The 19,664-nt window shown below is 40.2% G+C and overlaps 1 protein-coding gene across 4 annotated transcripts; it reads right to left on the bottom strand.

Moving 5' to 3' along the window:
• Window positions 1–343: 343 nt before the first annotated feature.
• Window positions 344–19,265, bottom strand: ift43 (intraflagellar transport 43 homolog (Chlamydomonas)). Of its 4 annotated transcripts, XR_013328289.1 has the most exons (14): window positions 19,135–19,265; window positions 18,621–18,710; window positions 15,627–15,697; window positions 13,690–13,722; window positions 13,030–13,076; window positions 9,598–9,670; window positions 8,947–9,022; window positions 8,776–8,838; window positions 8,466–8,576; window positions 7,915–8,035; window positions 4,290–6,907; window positions 4,065–4,225; window positions 3,604–3,759; window positions 344–507 (listed from the first exon to the last, which is right to left on the bottom strand). XR_013328289.1 is itself a non-coding variant. In XM_077730776.1 (9 exons), the coding sequence occupies exons 1-9, from the start codon at window positions 19,177–19,179 to the stop codon at window positions 8,478–8,480; spliced, it is 597 nt and encodes a 198-aa protein (XP_077586902.1). In that variant the 5' UTR covers window positions 19,180–19,265; the 3' UTR covers window positions 8,293–8,477. The 4 variants fall into 4 exon arrangements, 1 of the variants encoding a protein (XP_077586902.1); XR_013328288.1 differs by having other exon boundaries at window positions 4,290–8,035; XR_013328290.1 differs by lacking the exon at window positions 7,915–8,035.
• Window positions 19,266–19,664: the final 399 nt, after the last annotated feature.

Below are 19,664 nucleotides of genomic sequence, written 5' to 3'. Positions count from 1 at the left end.
TACAAAGGGTCAGCTGATGACAATAGATCAGAAATTTCTCTTTTCACGTGCAAGTTGTGTCCAGCTAGGTTTACACTACAGTCCTGACAAATTATAAAAAACTGTCAGTTTAATAAAAACATCTTACCTGCACAATTTCTTGATATTATTACGTTTGCATACATGTACCTTTACAGCATAAACTCAACTCATTCCTTTATGTATGTATATTATATCCATACAAACATACAAATTGGCGAAGGAGCGAAAGAGAGAGAGATAGAAAAAATATAGATATACAAATTTGTATTTGAACTCACCTGAAAAAAGAAACAATCTCTCTCAGGTATGATGGCACACGTTAGGTGATGGATAATTGGATTTCCTGTGTCCTGGGCGGCGTGCTTCTGCAGCTGTGACATTATCAAGGTAACGTAACCTGAAGGCTGCGTTGCAGCTGCGTAGGCCCTGCAAGGCCTGTCCTCTCGTTCCACATGACTGCCTGCTTGTCTATTCATCCTGTGGACCCTGTTAATGAAATTACGGGAGGAAGAGCAAAGGACATTCTTTAGGAATTAATCCCATTTATGCCTAAACCCACTCCCGATTTTTATTGTGAGCCCATCTTAAGATATACAGCGCATTTACAATTAGACAAGGCCTTAAGGGGGATGGAGAAAAGTAGCCTACTGTGTACATTGGTTTGTTTGACGACTCATTTGTGGACACAGAATCAATGTTATTTTCAAATATCAAATGTCATTGAGATTCTTCTTCACCTGATCTCAAGATCAATTTGAGTGGACTGAGTCATCAAAGGGATTTTTGTTCATTAGATAAAGAAAATAACAAGCGGGTGGGTGGGGTATTTTAAAATATTGTGAAATGGAATAGAAAATACTGTCATAAATCACATACGATTAAAGTTCTTAAAATATAGCCAATCTTGGAATTATGCAAATTAAAGTGAGAGCAAATTATTCCATATCCATTATACTCTCATTTCATGTGTTCATGTGATTTTTAAAATGAAAAAGTATATGGAAAAAAATGTGTTTATGGATTTATTCTAGTAAAAATAAAATATTTTTTTATGTTGATAAGCTTTTAATGTTTTAACACAGATTTTTTTACACAGTGTAAAAGGACATTTTTAAGTCATTTGCAACGAACACAGTAGCACAACTGTACATAAGAAAAACTTTAATGGCATTGTGAGGCCATTAACCATTCTCCATTGATGAAATTGTCACAGAGACAACATTAAAGAATGACCAGAAGCAGCCTTGGATAGAATTTAGCACTGACTTTATAAAATTTATTCTGCTGCTCTAAATGACAAACGTTTATTCCAAATGTATCGTATTTGAAAAGCAATGCACAATTTTACCCATCACCTCGAGTATAGCACTCTAATTGGCCATCAATTTAGGTTCGGAGAGTCGCGATAGAATGCAGATAAACACTGCCCCCTAGCGTCATTTATTCAAGTTAACTACTTCAGGTGAAAAATAAGTTTTGTAAGATCAGAAAAATGTTCTTTTCCTCAATTGAAACCATTTTTTTCTATTACCTTTATCCCGAACACATTTCATTCATCTTTTAAAAGGCCAAAGACTGACTTCACTTCTTTAAAAATGCCATTAAAAAGGATGATCAAAAAATGATTGCTCAACTGTGACGTAATCTCAATAACTTTAAAACGGAATTGTTTTTCCTTTCAGTCAAACACACCAGGACAATAAAACACACTGAATTATTGGTTGCCAAATCATGCTTTGAATGATTTTTACTCCATACCAACAAAAACACTTCAAATATTCCCTTCGTGTGGACATAAAAGGAAAATACACACACAAGTGGGGCAAAATGACAAGCCTCCTCAGACAATAATTATCTAGTCTGAGTATGCTGGAGACAGAATACATCCTCAACTGGTTTCCAGAAATGTCTGAATGTCCAAAAAAGACAAAAATACATTCATCTTCACATTCAGCAGCTAGGATAATATCTAACTAACCTACAGCAGATTTCTTATGATGTACAAGGAAACAAATCTATCTGCACCAAATACACCAAAACATTACAAACTGCCATTTAGAAATCCTGGATTTTTTACTTGAAAGGTGACTAACTAGTCCACTACCATGATGCCCCTTACAAATCTGGGTTTGCCTATTGCCATGATGCCTTCATTAAAAATAATCTTATTAAATTTGTTAAATGACTCATCACAGAGTACATGTGCACTCGAATTATATATGTCAAATCTAGCAGAGGTGCAGAGGGGCACACAAATACACGCAAAGTATTAGAACAAGGGCTGCGATGATTAGAGCTACTTCACTCAGCTCATCAAGACCAATGCAGCAGGACATGCACATATAAACACACCCTGTGTACAGAAACATACAACAACATCCAAACACACACTCAAGAGGCACAGAATGACGAGCCTCCTCAGGCGGCTGTACAGCTCATGCGAGTCCCCGCCATTATCCCGTCCTCTACCCTAAACACGCAGTTTTAATTTCAAAGCTCTGATTAGCTGATGATTGCATGACAGCCGCCGACGTGGTTCCCTTTTCACCGGCTCCCAGACTGCAACTCAATCACGCCCAATTAGTGAGTCCCCAAACACTCTCTCTTATTAGAGGACTCATAATCGACTCATTGTGTCCTGATTTGGCAAATAAATCACTCTGGAGGCGGCTGACTACCCCCCTTTTGCTCTCCTCCCTTTTCTTTCTTTCTTTCTCTGCACTCACCTCGTGTTTTTGCTTGTCCAGAGGTTTAGTGACAACATTTTCAGGCATGCTATTCATTGGACCTGGCAGTCTGAGCAATGTCGGACTCTTTTTTTCTTTTTTAATTCCTTCTACTTTTTTATTCCCCATGAAGAATGAAGAATAATTTAGTGGCTAAAAAGCAAGGCAGGCCGGTGGTAGCATGTGGGTGTCCTTGTCCTACAAGGTTAAGAATGTATTCTATCTGAGTAAGAAAGGAGAGAATTAAAATAAATGATGGCCAGATATTTATTGTGAGTTTGTAGATGAGGCCGAGCCATTGTAGAGGACCGGCAAGTCCTGAGTGACTCTCCTACTGACTAATTCAATGTCATTCATGAACTGCATTTTGATATGATATTTATACATACTCCATTTGGGTGCATCCATTAGTTTCTATGAGTGACATAAATAAGAATGTTGGGTAAATGAAATGAACAAAATCACTAATTTGATCAATAGGGAGTGAAGTGGTTCACTGTAGTTGATTCAGTAACTATAATATCTTGCATGATTTCATAATACTCGCTCTAGGAATGCTTCATAGTTGTCCCGTGAAGGGACAATCAATCAAATCCAGGATCTGCCTTTCATCCAAGTTACTTTTTCTGTAGCAATTTAATAATTTATTAATTTCACAAGGTTGCCATTTGGGGCAATATCACTCGCTGCCTCATATTAGAAGTGACCTTATTACAGTCACACCCTGGACTGCGAATAAAGAATATTTTCTTATTTTCTGAAAAATCTACACGTAGCAATAGAAACACTAAGTGTCAGGCTGTTAAAAATCAAAGGTCGGTGTGTAGATTCATTTATGCATTTTCTGTCAACTCACCCAGGCCGCCTCGTGGTGTAGTCGACTGACATTGGTGCAGTATGATTGGGGGTGCGGATGGTTGTTCGTCTCTGTGTGCCCTACGGGTGATTGGCGACCAGTCCAGGGTGTATTCTGCCTTTCGCCCAAAGACAGCTGAGTTAGGCTCCAGCAAACCTTTCGAAGATGGACAGTATGGAAGAAGAAATTAATAAATGAATGTAAACTCAACCTAACCGGCAAGCAACTTGCAGCTAACGCTGTCAAATTAATCCTGTTTTCAGTTTTTGCTTTGTTGGTTTAATTGTTTGAGTTGGATTATTTTTTTTTTACACAATTTGTGGCCGATTTGACTGTTCTGTGATGTTGCAGACTATATACAGGGGAGTAGGTGAGGAATCTAAATATCTTTAATTTATTGATTCTGCAACATTAATCTATATGTGTGCGTGCCTAAAGAATAGTCAATAGTGTCTGCTTACGTTGAGGAGTCTGGCCAGCTGGTTTATGATGTCTGATGTGCCACTTGGTGCTAAACCACTGTGAGAACCCCATGGCAGAATCACCGAGGCCCAGCAACTCTTCTCCCCAGGCAGGCAGCAGTCTGTGACGAACCCTCAGCAGATGGACCCTCCAGCATTCTCTTCAAAATGTAAAAAAAATACATTAAGATGGACTAGAGCACTAGAGACTGGACTAAGGCTAACCTCAACCCATCACAGATGCCAGGAGAAGGAAGGGATTTTATCGAGCCCCCCCACTGCGATGGTCCAGTTGGAACAGGTGCAGTTTCGTCTCCCTCAGTCCCTTTGTCAGCACCTCAGTGGTGGAGCCCGTGCTCTCTTCCTGTCCCGGGCTTCTTCTCATTCACACACTTGAGAGGTGTTGTGGGACTACTTCCAGCCCATCACCAAAGCCAGCCGCATATCTTTCCATGAATCCTCATTTTTCCACGCCAAACTCCACTCCCCCCTGCACAGTGTGTTATTCCTTGAACAGGAAAAATATTCAAGAAGTGAGAGTTGTTGACCTTCACAGGTCAAACACTAGTGTTGTGTTCCCTCTGCCTCGCCAAGATACAAGGTCCACTGTATACCATGCGGCCGGCACCCTGTGTGATGGAAAGGGTTTACGACAGGCGGCGCAGGCAGCGAGGCACCGAAAGGCCACCTTGACCTCTCCGCGCTTAGAGGACCTTGGTGAGCCCTTTCCCATTGGCCCCGGAACCCCATCACTGCGCCCCCCGACCATTTTCTACTACGTCTGAGTTATTATCATAATTTCCCGGAGAGTCATTGCAGGGCTTCCACAAGCAGAGAGGCATCTGTGTTTTACAGAATGTTTGGTGTTTTATTGCCTTTATGTCAGTCCTAGGCCAGCGTATAGGGGCCCTTCAATGATAAGAAAAGCAGTCATGTGAAAAATGAAGGCCCTGGCGAACAGGACTGAGAGGTGAAAAGGGAAAATAATAAAATACAAGACAAATGTGGAGCTTGACTGTATTTCATGGTCAAACCTTTTTCTTTTTAACCTGCCCACACTAAAAAAAAGCCAAACTGTGTCTACATAACACACCCTAAATGAAACAAAGGTACTTTTTTTGCCTGTTCTGGTCAATACTGTGATACATACATATAGGCTAAGGCATCACAGAATCAGGAATTTTTAAATGTAGTGGTACATCTACTGACAAATTCTTCTAAATGCAAAATGCTATTTACGTTACAAAAAGCATTGAGGGGAATCACGTACATATGTTTACTCAGCTGCAACGCAATTACACTTTGTTGGAGATTGTCTTTGCATTATTGATTTATTTTAATGGCTTAATAATTATCATTTTTCTTTTGCATAAATACATTTTGCATGTATATTTCATACAAAATTGGAAAATTACTTAATACTAATAACTTATAATTGATTACGAATTCTGCTACTTTAAGGTAAAAATATCTTTATTTTAAAAAATTCTACTTAAGAAAACACTTCTGGAATGAATTAATTTTGTAAGTATAGGTACCACTGTATATTAAAAATACCTATAAAACATTAGGTAAAAGGACACTGATAATACACCTCATAACTTTAGAACGGGAACATTTTTATCAATCCCACAGCAGGTACCTAACATGTGGGATTCCTTGTGATCATAATTTAGCGGAATCTCCAACCAATATACAGTATGTGCAAAGGTTTGACATACCTAAACTTGCATTCTTGGCTTTTTCAGGCAACTAATCATGTCTTCATGACAGACTGGTGCTTTGGCTGGTTCCGAGCACCTGAGTGATGTCGTGCTGGCCTGGTCACTGACTGGGAACCTGTGACCAGCGCATGCCCCCTGATGGAATAGAACTAATCTGAAATGTTACACAAGCTTTAGCACATCTGTCCTCACCACTCACTCTGGATCAGAGAGGCCCCAACAATCACTAAATCTCCACATTTTCGTTAATTACAGAACAGCATATTGCTTTTGGCTTTAATGAGAAGCTAGATATTGAGAGAAGATAAGATACATAAACTTCTGTCAACACCACAGCATATTAAGCAGAGCTCAACACATATCAACTCTATTATATCCAACCAATTAGCACTCAATCTCAAAATATGAAGCACAAACCTTAAGAGGAAGTTGAAGAAATATGTTGCTTTATGGGGTCATATCCATAGCCTAACTGGAATATCAAACAAAAATTGTTAAAGGTGCATTTGAAATTTTATGTGATTTTTGTTAAAACTGCAATAATTATTGCTTTTAAATACCGTATTTGAAGACAAATGCAACCGAGTTCAAGTGCCATGTTATTGTAAATTTAAAAAAAAGAAATTAAAAAGAGCAATCAATCATTTTTAAACATTTTTAACAATTGATTGGGGAAATATTTTCAACAAGGCCTTTAAATAACTGAATTAGTTTGGTAAATATTCATTGTGTTCAAGTAAAGAGTGTAAGCAGGAAATTGCAAAAATTGTGATCACTATTTTTAAACTGTCTTCTCCATTAAATCACAAAATTCCAGTTCAAGGTCCCGACTTTAAAACAGAATTTGAAACAACCGTCCCTAATAATAGGAGAACAACATGTATTGTAAAAAAAACAAATAACACCCTAAACCTATATGTGTGGTCTCATCTCCAATCCACATGATTATCAACATGGCCTCAGCCCCAGTCCACATACCAATGACACTGTGTTCATTCAAAAGCTTCTGCCACAACTGCCGTCTCCCTCACAAGAAATATTGTTGTTTTGATGAGATTGAATTCACTGCACCCAGACAAGAGGAGGTCATCCCGAGTCCTGCCGCAGCATCCCAATACACTGTAGATAATAAGCAACATGGGGAGAATAAAGGAGAGCATCAGGATGAGGCAGTCGAGAGGTCACTTTGAGAACCTGGATGAGAGCACATGCCAAGCAGCATCCCTCCATCCCCCACTCGCCCCCATCCTCTTTCCTCTCTATAATCCCCTCTCTGATCCATCAATGTTCACGGCTGCCATTGAAGGCAGGCCGCAACCCGCGACCACCGGCCCCAATCTGAGCCCTCGCCGTGGCCGGGCCGCACCTCTGACAGCAGCGGCCGGCTGCCAGCGTAGGAGTGGCAGGCTTAGCCTTCTCCAGAGAGACAGCTAGAGGTTGTCTCTACATGGATGGGCACTTCGCAGCTCGGCGGGGGCGGGAGGAAGGGGCAACATAGCAGCTGCTCAGGACATATGGGCAGAATTCATTAAGTCTGGCAAAATGAGCCAATTGTGGAGGTGGCAGGAGTGAGTGTTTGTATGTCTAATAGGGAAATAGTCATTGCATTTTGAACTGAAGTATTCCACAGCATATAAATATTCAGAGCACAAACATCCCGCATGATAGCTTCATCTGGAGGAATTACACTAGATGAGGACGACTCGGGGGCCTAACAAATAGGCAAAAAATCTGTCTCTGTTTGTGATGGGCAGTGATTGAGCTGTTAGATGCGTGGAGTGTGTCCTTGAGGTCTTTTGCTGTGCATCTCCAAATGTCAGGAGAGCATGGTGTGTCTCAGAAATAAACCTAATCACAATCTGTAAATGTTACAACTGTTTCCCTAATAGACGTGCACGCACGTTGGAGGGCCTACATTGAAATTCACACACATGAACCGACCAAAGACTAAACTGAATGCTGATACACACGGCCGGCTCGTGTTCAACAAGCAGTACACAAGGCATTTCATGCTTTACACAGATTCCACACGAACGTGTTGTAGCAAACGCTGTCCTTGAACTTGCGCTGTCCTCATTATATCCTATTTTCACTTAAAAGAGCAGTTTGAACGGGAGCCAACTTACATCTATACTCCTCTTCATCCAAAATAAAGGTTTAATGTATGCTAATCCACCTGATGTCAACAGGAACAGTGTTCAATGCATTTGAGATAATCGTGAAGAAGTGGTTGCTGCTATCGAAGAGCTGCAAGATAAAGTCAATGGCATAGTCAATAACAATAAGGTTGTGGGCCTTAATGAGGAATGTTAATTTGAACACAATCAACTGGATTTCAGCTTAGCTGATTATCAACCTTGGACTTGTATGAAGGTGTTGATAATAATGGCTGGGGAAACTACTTCATTTCTTCTTGTACTTCCGCGGGACTTTTAAAACAAAAAATACTGAAATGGTTCATTTTAAAAGGTTGCACAAGTCATTGACGCAAAAGCCCAAAAATGTACACTAAGCAGCAAACTTTATGTAAAAAAAAAAGCAAGACAAACTGTATAATGTGTATATATATGTACATATGAATTGCAAGATATAAATTTAAGATCAGACTGCAGTGGTAAAAGTTGAAAAATTCAAGCCATTGGCTTTTCAGTTCGTATTAGAGTTATTTAGTGCGGACCTGAGTTGTAGGTTATGAAGCTTGATCGTCACTTTCTCTTTGATCCCATTCCATTAGGAGCTCAGAGGACACCTCTGTAAACAGATGATCCCAGTCCCAGAGCACATCTTCCTGCAGTGCAGTCAAAGAAGAATTGGGGGCAGACAGAGATGTCCGGAGAAAGAGAAAATGGGGAAGGAAGAGGGGCGGGGGAAAGGGGGTTGTTAATGTACACATCATAAATCTTGATTACCTTGGAAGCAGGTGGACAACAGCTGGGCAGTTCTTAGCAGGGAGCTCAGAGACGATATCTACTAAAAAATGCACTCACCTCGTTCACCTCGTGCTCTGGTGCTAAAACTTTTGTAAGGAGCTTCAAGTCAATATCACCATCCTGACGAAAGAATTCAGTGAATGCCTTATATAATATTCCACTGATCACCTTGACAAGTCAAGTTATTAATATAAAAGATATCAAGATATATTCAAATGTTTGACTTACGAGAGTCTGAAAGGCAGAGTAATATTTCAGATCATTGTCCAGGTCTCTGTAGGACATTACCCGGTTGACTTGCACACTAATTACAGGATATAAAGTGAGGACATTAACAAAAAAATAACCATAATTTCAATCAATTTCATGCAAAACTGAAGTTAGAAAGAATACGTTTTTGGGTGTCAAGACACTAAACCCACAGAACACAGGGGTCGGTTGCCAAGTGGTAAACACCTCAAACTGAAACCCAGCTGCTTATCTGCTGGTTGGAATTAAGTGAGGGGGCTCTGAAAGTGGCCAGGGCCTAGTAGCGCATGCCAGTCCTACTTATTGCACATTACACGCTACATTGCCCCTGCAATGAGTTCAATGTGGATATTATCTCGCACAGAGAGCGAGCCCCAGCCTAATAACCTCCACCGCTGTCATAGCCTTGCTACATATTCGACACATGTCGGTATGCCTCTCACTGCCCTGTAAATCAAGGGACTTGTTTGGTAAGGACCCAGGTAACGCAGTTGCATAAATCAACCCAACAGTCAAGTGGCACACTCCATGGCAAAGGCAAGAGTAGAGAAAAGGTGACTGCCTCCATGTTCTAAATACCCAACTCCGTTTGTGAATCATGGTCATGGCTTAGTAGGTGTATTGGCCTACCTCGGTGGAGCCGCTACTTGCATGTTGAGATCTTCTTCCTGCACTTCATCCAAATCCGGAATGACTGGAATATCTGAAAACACAAAACTGTTTATAAGGCTTCTGCTAAGGGCAGTGAAAGAATTTTCAAACGATTTATTTTGAAAGTATGGCCGGCCTTATGTTAGGGTGCCATTTCCTGGCTTCCCATTGTCCCAACTCAGAGGAATGGTCCTGTCACAATAGCCATGCGGCCATGAATATTCAAGAGTTGAGGCAGCAGCTCTTCCCCACTGTGAGAGGGGCTCTGGCCAGGGGCTCCCCAGAAAGCACCCCCGCTACCATAGCATTTGGGCCCTGTCAGCGCTGCCCACCCGGAGGACCCTCAGTGGCCGGTGGGCTGACCTCCATGTCCACTCTGCCACTCCGAGTGGGGATGCGTCCAGCCTTGTGCAAGTGTTTGCTCGCAAGCCCATCTGTGCGGGGTCAGATGTCACCACGCGGCCTGGCAGGGACTGCGGTGCGGAGAGCCGCCAGCCCGCTGCTCAAACAGTAGGAACCCGCTTTAATTGGCGAAACGCAACAGGAGAGAGGATAGCTCCACTCCCAAGAAGGACAAGGCAAACTTTCACATCATTCCGCTTAGACATTTGCTGGAACAGGAAAATATGAAAGGCGATAATGAGACGTACAGCGAGACAAGATGGAAATGAGCTATTGAAATTTCTGTGCATGTATTATCAAAAGGTTAATTTGTTAATTGTTGTCATATTATGTAGTTTAAAAAAAAAAAAACTTTCCTTTGACACATTCACCAAATTAGATACACTAATTCTGTACTGGATTCTATCATTCTGGGATCAATCAATTAAATCCCACGCTTTGACATTCCTGTGTGGAGTTTAGGTGTTCTCACAGCCCAAACCAACTTGCATGGTAGGTTGACTGGACACTAGAAATGATCCATCGCTCTGATAATAGATGTAGAATGTTGTGCCGGGGGAAATATTACAGGGTACAAAGAAATTTACACAGAATTTTGAGGAAAATTGGATTAATACAAGATTAAAACTAACCCACAAGTGGAACTTTTAGCAAAGTAATGTCTGTGTAACCACAAAAACTGTTTTTTTGTGTGATATTAAAGGCATTGTGCTCTTCAACTGGCAACCAATTCAGGGTATACCACGCCTCCTTCATATCCCTTTCACAAAATATATTTGAGATTGTGGCTGCACTTTGGTCTAGTAGTGAAAACATCTGCGTTGTCAGTCACATAGATTAATATAAAGGGTAACAGCAATATTGTCACAGTAAAAATTTGAGGTGGATTCTGTGTCAGTCATCTCAGACCACAGCACTGCACTCTGAACACAACGACAATAAAAACTAAACAGAGCAGAAGTAGATGGGAGTTTGTGTCCTCAGACGTTCAACATGGACATTAGGAGAACTCCAAAAAGTAAACTAGAGCAAGACAGCTCATGGTACTCTATGGTGGTGACCATAAGAAAATGAAATGGCTTTGATGGTTATACCACATGCACATTTTTAGATCAACAACACAAATTTCCTTGTCAACTTTTTTTGCGTTTAAGAGAATTCTCCTCACATAACTTTTATCTTTGTTTTTGTTGTTGTTTTTTAATTAAAATAAATTAAAAATGCCAACCTCGTTTTTCCGCTGACAAGATTCATCTGTGTTTCTGATATCCAAATAAATGCAGGCGCTGGTATTTCATATTCATGAGGCCCCGGTGACACTTTGTCCTCTCATTTACAAAGCACAACGTTCAGCAGAATCCGTCCCCTCTGGACCCCCAATCAGATTTAATGGTCTTAGTACAATGACATCAAAAGGCCTCGCCACCCGGCTCCTTGCAAATAGCATGCTGGCCTGTCTATCTGTACCACTCAGACACCACTTCGACTAGAAATGCACTCCGTAAGGCATACTGTTGTCAATGCAAAGTGTGGAAAAACACTGGGAAAAAGACAACAATTGGTAGCAAGCTGCTCGTCCACTATAGAGCAGAGGTCATGCAGGACAACAGCCCAAGCTCACTCCATCATAAGGAGCCATTTCCTCTCTACCATCCACCACGCCCAGCACTTGCAGTATACACACAGCCTTGCCTGGACCAGGAATACATTTGATTGAGGCTGGTAGCGAAAAGGTCTGAGCCGATTCATTTTACACGATCTTCCTCTTCACTGAAGCATGTAAATATCAAGCGGGGATAATTTGCAGTGAATGTAGACCATCTCCCGGCAGGCAAACGCCAGTCAGCGACTTTGAACAGGACGTTTCGCCACATCAGTCGGGCCTCTTAAAACAGACGTAAGGGTCCAGTCAAACGATCGGTTAAGCGTAAAATCCATTTTGAAAAGGGTTATGGGATGATATTCAACACATGAGAGGTTCCATGCAAGACATGATATAGACGAGTGTATTTGCAGTGAGTTCTGCTATTTTAAATGACCGTCAATGAGCTGTGGGGTCAGGTGATGGGCGATGGGAGCCAAGACCTCCGCTCTTTCTTCCAGTTAGTAGCCAGTGGACATATGGGATAAGCGTCTGGGACATAATCAAGATCGTAGCGGCTATCTCACTACCCCTTAGCACTGCAATTTCCAATGCCCCAGCCTTTGCGCTCTGGGCTCTGTTTTAATAGTTTTTGGACACTTTGAAATCATCTTTCTGCCAACATTAAGGGAAAGAAAACTGAATCTATTCAATTTGGAAAACCATTGGCAACATGTTGATTGATTTAATTTTGTTCATTCTAACTTTGTCTTACACAGTTCAAAAACATCCAAGAATAAAAGGTAGGAAATGTTTCTTTTTCTAAATCATTTAACAATTCATCACAATCGTTGCAAGAATTTGAAAGATGAATGCTATAAAATTACAAATTAAGTAACAAAAATCCTGTGCATGCATTTTCACGTACTGTCATTTCAGAAAATATTTTGTACACTGCATTGATTATTGTCAATTATTTTTGTTACTTTGCATTTTACATGCAAGATTCTTCATATAAATGAAGAGCACCATGCATAATTTCCCATTATTTGAATGCTCTGACCAGGCATTTTTGTACACAGAATTGGACCCTCATTTGAATCAGTTTATGTGTGCAGTGATTTACTATGTCGTTATAATGGGAACCAAACGAATTCCCTCAACACAATTCCGTAGCAAATAAGGATCTAATTTTTCTTAATGAACATGTTCATGTTTATCAAAATGTGAGTTGATATTTATAAGGCGTCAGAGTCAGCAGCGCTCTACATTCACAGAGCATCCAAGGAGAAATGTTGCCAGCTACAATCTTGACGGCCTGCTTATCTGCACTATTGCTGAGAATAAATGTGCCGGGAAGGCACCAGAGGATTCCTATCTGCCCATGAGGAGAGTCACAGAGTGGGGTAGTGTAAAGAGGCTCTTACCTCCATCATCATCTGATCCTTGGGGAGTTTGCGGTCGCAGCCGGCGGCTGTAAGAAATAGAAAAAAAGTGTCCAAGAATTCATTAGTGAATACTTTTCTCAATGCAGTCTAAATAGTGATGTTGTTCTTTTGTGGGAACTTGTTTTTTTAACAGTGGTAGTAAGATGTACTTAAAGTTTTTTTATATACATATAAATAGTATTACCAAGACAAGAGTGTATGATTTTTTGGTGAGGTTGCCAACTGGGCCAATCTACCCTAAGGGGTCTTAAATATAGTGTAGCAGCTGTCGCGATGACTCAAAAATAGATACCTGCAATGCATCTTCTACCTGCTCTCCACATGACCACGTCTATTCTAGTCACAGCTTCACTGTTATTCTAAGAATAACAGCAGAGTTTGGCTCCTCACAGCAATAAAAGTGATGACAACTCAGTCACGCTGTTTTTTTCAATCATGTTAAGTGATTGTTCTTGGAAGGTAAGGATTAGATTCAACCAAGGACAAGCACAATGAATGCCAATTTCACTTTGCTACAAGGGAGGTATTTACATTTCAAAACCTATGTTTATCCACGCCTAGAAATGTGTCATTGAATTCAATCATCAGCTACAAAAAGTTCTTGGAAGTGTGGTTGATTATGTGCCTGAGTCAGCTTACTCTTCTAGGTCGGCAGCAGCTCGTCTTGAAGACCTACACAAGAAATACAAGAAATTGTAAGGTACTGTACATTTAAATAATGTGTTTTTCATTTGTAAAAACAGTAACTCTATGTATCTTATGATAGTAATCTTGCTCCTAGCAAGCAATATAATAGAGAAAAGCACCTTAATGCTTTTTTCCACTCTGCTGGAATCTTTGAAGACTTTACCATTACAACATACCACATGAACTATAATACTGTTATTTCAATGTATTGTAAAAATTAAAAAATAATAATTATGAAAGGGGGTATCTCCAAGTAAAATTTGATTTCACCATGTGATTTCTTTAAGACTACCCAAGACATGCAGGGATCAATTGTTTCATTCTAAGGATTGTGGTTTATTTTCCTGGTTAGATACTGCCCCCCTTTGGCAGATAAGATGACAGTCTGTGCCTGAAAGCCTTTGCATGATATCCCTTACATTACAGCAGCTAACAATTGCAATCTATGCAAAACTTTGTAGAGTGCATTAGCCTTAATCTGTAAAGCATGTCACGGCGTGATCATATTGTAAGAAAATTAAATGGAAGACTCACTAACACGGATAATTTGTGCGTCAAAAGGAACACCCTTTAGTCCCCTTTTATTTTGCAGTTATCAGAATCATAAAAATGTTTTATTCATTTTTTATTTATGCTACAAGTAAAGATCACCGACACCGATAAAGACATAAGCGACGCATGCGCTTATCACATTATAGGAACCTGAATAGAACACACACTGAATTGTGAATTATGTTAGGAGCATCCTACACTCTTTATGAATTTATCAAGTATTGCTTAATTACTTGGTGTTACATCTTAAATTGGAAAACAAGAAGGAGAAAGCAGGGGTCAAAACTGACAGGGCAGCGAGGTGCAGAGAGCCTCGTGTACCTGCATGCCCTTGGGCTCTGTCCTATCTGGGCGGGGGGGCGGTGTGGGTTCCACACTTAAGACACATTACTGGCTCCTTGATTAAGACTCATGTAAGGCAAAGCGATAGACATGGTATAACTGTCTGGAAAAAAGTTGTTAGGGATAAAATATATTGTGACAACCTGGTTTCAAAGGTTCATCAATAAACTGACAGATCATTTAGTGTCAATTAGAAGTGATAGGTCGACAAATCCTGGGATTTCTGAGCTGGGATTAGTGGGAGGAGGGCAGCGGTGATTGAGCACGAGGGGTGACATTGAAGAGAAAAGTCCTTGCAGGCTCCAGGGGGGGCCATTACTTACTTTGTTTCAGAGAGGATCAATGCACGTGCAAAACCCCTTTACACCTTCTGTATCTCAATGGCTTTGAGGCTAGGAATCAAGTTAGGTTACAAAAAAAATGCGGAGAAGTGAGACGCTGACCTTTTGGTAAGAGGAAGAAAAATCCATTGAGTTTGCTGGTTGGCCTGCTATAACACTAAAGGTAAGGTAAACTACACACGTGACTGATCACCTCAAAGTTCATGTGCTATTAATTCTAGAGAAAAGAGCAGAACTTCATGACAGGTATCCCACCAATATAAAACATTAACATAGATGTTCTGTCCTAAATGTTTAATGACTGTCTCTGAGTAGTGTTGTGCTCCCCATGTACAGCAGCTCACACCGGGTGATAAAGTGACTAGAACCTCTGTGATGGAAGGACTGGCTGGCTAGCTAACAGTGCCCTCCTGTGGCTGATGTATTAACCATGTCAATTACCACCTTGCTGGCAGATGAAAAAAAAAATGGAAAATGGCCTGCTCAGACAGGCTCGCTCAAACCTTTTTGATTCACAGCACCAGGACCAAAAATGCATTGATGAATAAACTTGTTCAAGAGCATCAGAGTCTATTAATAACATGCAACAACAGTACATCACAGCTTACTGACTGACTGGTGATGGCAATGGAGAGAGAAGATCAAGAGACTTACTTGCCAGAAGCGGGTCCCGAGCTTTCTTCTGCCCAACCACCCTGCCTGCGAGGTGGTTTAGGAGGGGGCCCCTGGAGTAACAAAATTAAACAATTTAAAAACTGGTGAAAAAATAATTGTTACATTCATTTTTACAACAAGTGTATGCCTTTGTTTGGTTGATTTTGAAAGAAAATGTTGTTGAAACAGTGGATATAAAAGGTCTAAATAATGCAAATGCAAGCTCAATAAGTGACTCCAAACAATTTTGACACCATTAATGGTGTATAAATTGTTGAATAGTGAAAAGATTTTACACATTTCAGCTCTACACTGGGATATGTCTTAGGTGACTTTAAAGGTGAAAGAAGCGGTCATGTAAATAGGGATGTGTTGTGGAGACCTTTTTCATTCACTGTTTCTGCCTGGAAATAGCAAAGCAACTAGGACAGGAAAGTACTTTGAATGACCTGCACTAAGGAGAAGGCCTTTGTTTCCCAGTAAGGCCAATAGGAGATGAGATTGTCTACTACAGAGATTCCAAAACGTCTCGCAGTGAAACAGAACAGAGCTACAACTTTAACTGAAATGTTTTCCTCAGGATGTGATAAGCGCAAGTGCACTCAAATAACTAAGCTACATTAATTTAGTTTTGAATAGCTTCATGTCCAAGACCAAACCATATGGAGCACAGAGTGTGGGAACAGCAAAGATCCCTATGTAAGTCTGACCTTAAAATAGATTAACAGAGAAAAAATGACCTTCTCCCTATCGTTCTTTGATTCTGAAAATAGTAAAGCAAGAATGCATCTTGATCTTGAGAGTGGGACCATGAGAACTGCCCTTGAATGAACGCATTCCTCCAAGCCCACGAGTAGGGGCACGAGACAAATGAATGTGGAAAAAAAATGCAACAACATTTCTCATTACCAAATTGAGTCCGCAGAGGACAAAGTGCTCGTGAAGAATTTCTTTCATTTATGATGAAATAGGAGATCATTTTTCATGGCTGCCCCCTTTTACCCGAGCTATTTATAAATCTGGACGTCAGTGTTGGGCACAGGATGAGGAAGGGAACATAAACCAACTGATGCCGCTTAGAGGGAAAACAATTGGGGCTCAAACAGTATGTTCGTTAGGTTTGGGGTTGGGGTCTGGGTTTGAGTTGGGGTCTGGGTTTGAGTTGGGGTCCGGGGTTGGGGTCTAGGGTTGGGGTCTAGGGTTGGGGTCTAGGGTTGGCGTTATGTTTAATTGCTCATGCCCAAATCCGTCAGGACTTTTAGGGTGCAGGTTAGGGTTAGTCTAATTGCTCATCTCCAAATATTATATTAATCCAATTGCCTATTACCAAATATGTCAGGAAATTTAGGGTAAGGGTTATTCCAATTTCTCATGACCATATATGTCAGGACTTTTAGCGCAATTAGTTGAGACCTTTTAGTTTCTAAATACGGACTTTGTAATGGCCTCCAGGGCAGGGAACTTGTAGTGTCCAAGCCCTGTGAGCCCAAAAGGCAGTGGCGTCTTTGTTTAAAAGGATGCCAGGAATGTGACCAATCAGTTGGGTATTTCAAGCGGAAGAGGCCAGGCTTGATAAACGATGACTGTAAATAAACTTACCGCACGCTGGAAAAATGTATTGCATTTACAGAGCAGGTCATAAGGGGCACGAGAATATTGGTCCCCGCATTGTGGAAGTTGGCCTAATTTGGAGAGATTGGCCTAAAGCGATAGCATTGCTGGGATGCTTCTGCTTGGGGAGTGCTGGCTGCATTACAATTTACCAAACCAAGCCATGTGACAGAGACCAAAAATGTTAGCGATTAAGTGATAGGAATTGTTGGCTTTTAACTGTCTGTGCTGCTGTGACTTGTCTTGCATATTTTTGTCCTATATTTACACACATGCCTTGCATCATTAAATGCACTCTCCCTGCCAATTGTTTTTCATTCATTTTTTAATTCATTTTCTGATGGGGCATAGTCTTTATTAATTCAATAAGGTTTAAAACTTGACATAAATATGTGAATCCAATAGATTAAACAACATAATTTTTAGTCTATAAATCCACCATTCCAGTGTCTTACAAGTATAATCAGTTGATTGATATGAGAAGCTGCTTGTTTCATTACAAACCTCATTGGTTAAACTGTCTGTACTGCATCGATTGGAACAAAGACCAGACCAACTGCAGCCCTTTGTGGAAAAATTCCCCACCATTGCTTTAAACTGTATTGGGCAGCCGAGACATATGGGTGCCGCTTTCATAAATTCAATTTGCAGTCAAACCACACAGCTCATATTTCTTTGTAGCTGCCATCCCCGTTTCTATTCTACAGCAACAACACACACAAGCACACAAAAAAGAAACACTTCACTTTACTAAATTGGTTACAAAGTTTTCTTGGTTTGTAGCCTAGATTTTGTACCACTTAAAGTGTAATGTTCAAGAACTTTCTACATGGAATTTTAAAATTAATTAGAAATGAATAGTAAAAAAAGAAGTGGTAAAAATAGCAGCTTTGTTTTTTCTCCCACTACTAGTAGTCTGTGTGACCATGTCTTGAGTCACAATGTGAATAAGACAAAGCATATAAAAAGGTAAAGAAATTAGTAGCGGCAGTTTTGGGCTATTTATTAGCTGCTCCAGGAAGAACATGACAAGAGAAAGAATAGAAGCATATATGATAAAAAAAAACACTCCATTCAGTTTATACCATTATGGCAACCTGGGTTAGTTTTCAAAAGGAAAACAAACAATCAGGGTTAACAAAACCATGCAGTTCAGATGGACTTTTAAAATCAGCCTTGACTAATTCTGATGTATGGGGTAAAGCTGAATATGGAGTGTTTACAACAAAAGCCATACAAAACCACAACAACATTCATTCAACCTACCTCATCTTCATCCTGGATTAAGGCATAGATTGTAGAAATGACTTATTTTATAATTATTGCAAGAATAGTGTTCTCTACAACATGCAATGAAATATAAGTTATGATGAGAACACATACTTCTCCAGCAAATGTGGACTTCCTAGAGTTGGGTGCATCTCCAAGGGATAGATCTGATGTCAAGCGAGATCTTCTGCCAGATTTTGCCACCTGAAAAGGAGATCATTGAATTTAATTTAGTTTTGGTGAGGACATAGAGAACAGCGTTATTCGTTTCTCCTCTTGGAAATGTAGATGTAAAACAGATCATGGGATTCAGATGGTGTCGATCTTCTGAATGTCACGTGACAAGATTTCAATGTTAGCATACCTAGCGTAGCTTTCAGTCTATGTTTTATTAATATGAAGAGACCATTCCTTCTGTAGTTCATCATATGAATTCACTGTTATGCAACCATCACATGAACCCAAGATCGACCAAGCTAATAAGCTATGATTGACGATTTACGTCAACAATAGCTTGAGCGTCTTGCACTAGCATTGCTATGGCGGAACAAGCGTATAGTACCTCGAAGTTACATACGAAAAGAAAAAATCCACAAGGTTACTATGCTAACAGGATGGTAAAACTCACGTTTTTAAACGGGCCACTTTCACCCGATTGCTCGCCGTCTTCCATTTCGTTCTGTGGTTTGGTTTAATTCAAGCCACCATCGCGTTTGTTTGGTGAGGAACACGTTGCACAGACGCAAAGCTGTCGCCTTGGTAACGATTTGCGGTACTTAAACAGTGGGTTTCAGAGGAAGAAAAAAAATAATACAATTATTTAATGATTTATTCATTTATAGTGTTTTTGTCTATTGCGCACTAATTGTCTATTTTCAAAATGAAAACAACACATCTTTATCAATAGTTTTTATTAAAAATGTAATGTTGTATCCACATATTCCCACTAGATGACAGTGTTGGAAAAGAATAAAATTGGCTGTCACTTTATGTCTGTAGTTGAGGGTTATTAACCCTAACCCTGACTGGCAGCGATCAAACAATTACTTCCATCCCAAAATAAAAATCTATTGCCACCAATGGCATTTCGATATGATAACTCACCAATTGAAAATGTATTTAATGTCTATAAATATCCATGAAACGAGTTAAGGGCTA

This window comes from Stigmatopora nigra, chromosome 13 (assembly GCF_051989575.1).
Source record: "Stigmatopora nigra isolate UIUO_SnigA chromosome 13, RoL_Snig_1.1, whole genome shotgun sequence".
NCBI classification, from domain to species: Eukaryota; Metazoa; Chordata; class Actinopteri; order Syngnathiformes; family Syngnathidae; genus Stigmatopora; species Stigmatopora nigra.
This window is presented reverse-complemented; position numbering and strand designations above follow the sequence as displayed.

Excerpts from the sequence above, each read along its gene's own strand:
- ift43 (XM_077730776.1), bottom strand. The coding sequence starts at position 19,179 with ATGGAAGACGGCGAGCAATCGGGTGAAAGTGGCCCGTTTAAAAAC. Across the intron at positions 15,698-18,620 it reads AGTCCACATTTGCTGGAGAA|GGGCCCCCTCCTAAACCACC; the intron begins GTATGTGTTCTC and ends TTGTTACTCCAG. Across the intron at positions 13,723-15,626 it reads TCGGGACCCGCTTCTGGCAA|GTCTTCAAGACGAGCTGCTG; the intron begins GTAAGTCTCTTG and ends TTTCTTGTGTAG.